Source organism: Penaeus monodon, chromosome 21, assembly GCF_015228065.2.
Source record: "Penaeus monodon isolate SGIC_2016 chromosome 21, NSTDA_Pmon_1, whole genome shotgun sequence".
Classification (NCBI taxonomy): Eukaryota; Metazoa; Arthropoda; class Malacostraca; order Decapoda; family Penaeidae; genus Penaeus; species Penaeus monodon.
The window spans coordinates 1,706,584-1,706,954 of NC_051406.1; the positions used below are offsets into that span (position 1 = coordinate 1,706,584).

The window sequence follows — 371 nt, forward strand, 5'->3', positions numbered from 1 at the left end:
CGGAGTCACAGGGTTCACGGGAGTAGCATTCAGAGGCCCAGAAGGAACGGTGGCCAGCATAATGGGATCTCCATTTGGGTCCCTTGCCTTGCCCAGGAGGTCTAAGGCGGTCCTGCGGGCGTTCGTGGGTTTTTTATATAGAGATTTTTTTTTAATGGAGGTTTTTAGAGATTTTTTTTTCTTTGTGGTGATTTTTTTAAAGAAAAGATAATTATCTTATCTTCTATTTTTTTTTAAGGTATAGAGGGTGGAACCCCATTGGTGGGGTAGGGTTACATTTATATATGAGGGTGAGGGGTGGGTATGTGTTCATGTTTGTGTATAGAAAGATCTTGGAGGATAGGAAAGTATACATACATACATACACGTAC

General features: G+C 41.5%; 1 protein-coding gene across 1 annotated transcript in view; it reads right to left on the reverse strand.

Annotated features, from left to right (window-relative positions):
- LOC119586099 (KH domain-containing, RNA-binding, signal transduction-associated protein 2-like) overlaps positions 1-371 on the reverse strand; it is a gene marked incomplete at its 5' end in the record, with an annotated part of 32,425 nt that overhangs the window by 15,980 nt on the left and 16,074 nt on the right. The window contains 1 exon segment of the mRNA XM_037934791.1: positions 1-112. Within this exon segment, the coding sequence (XP_037790719.1) occupies positions 1-112 (112 nt within the window).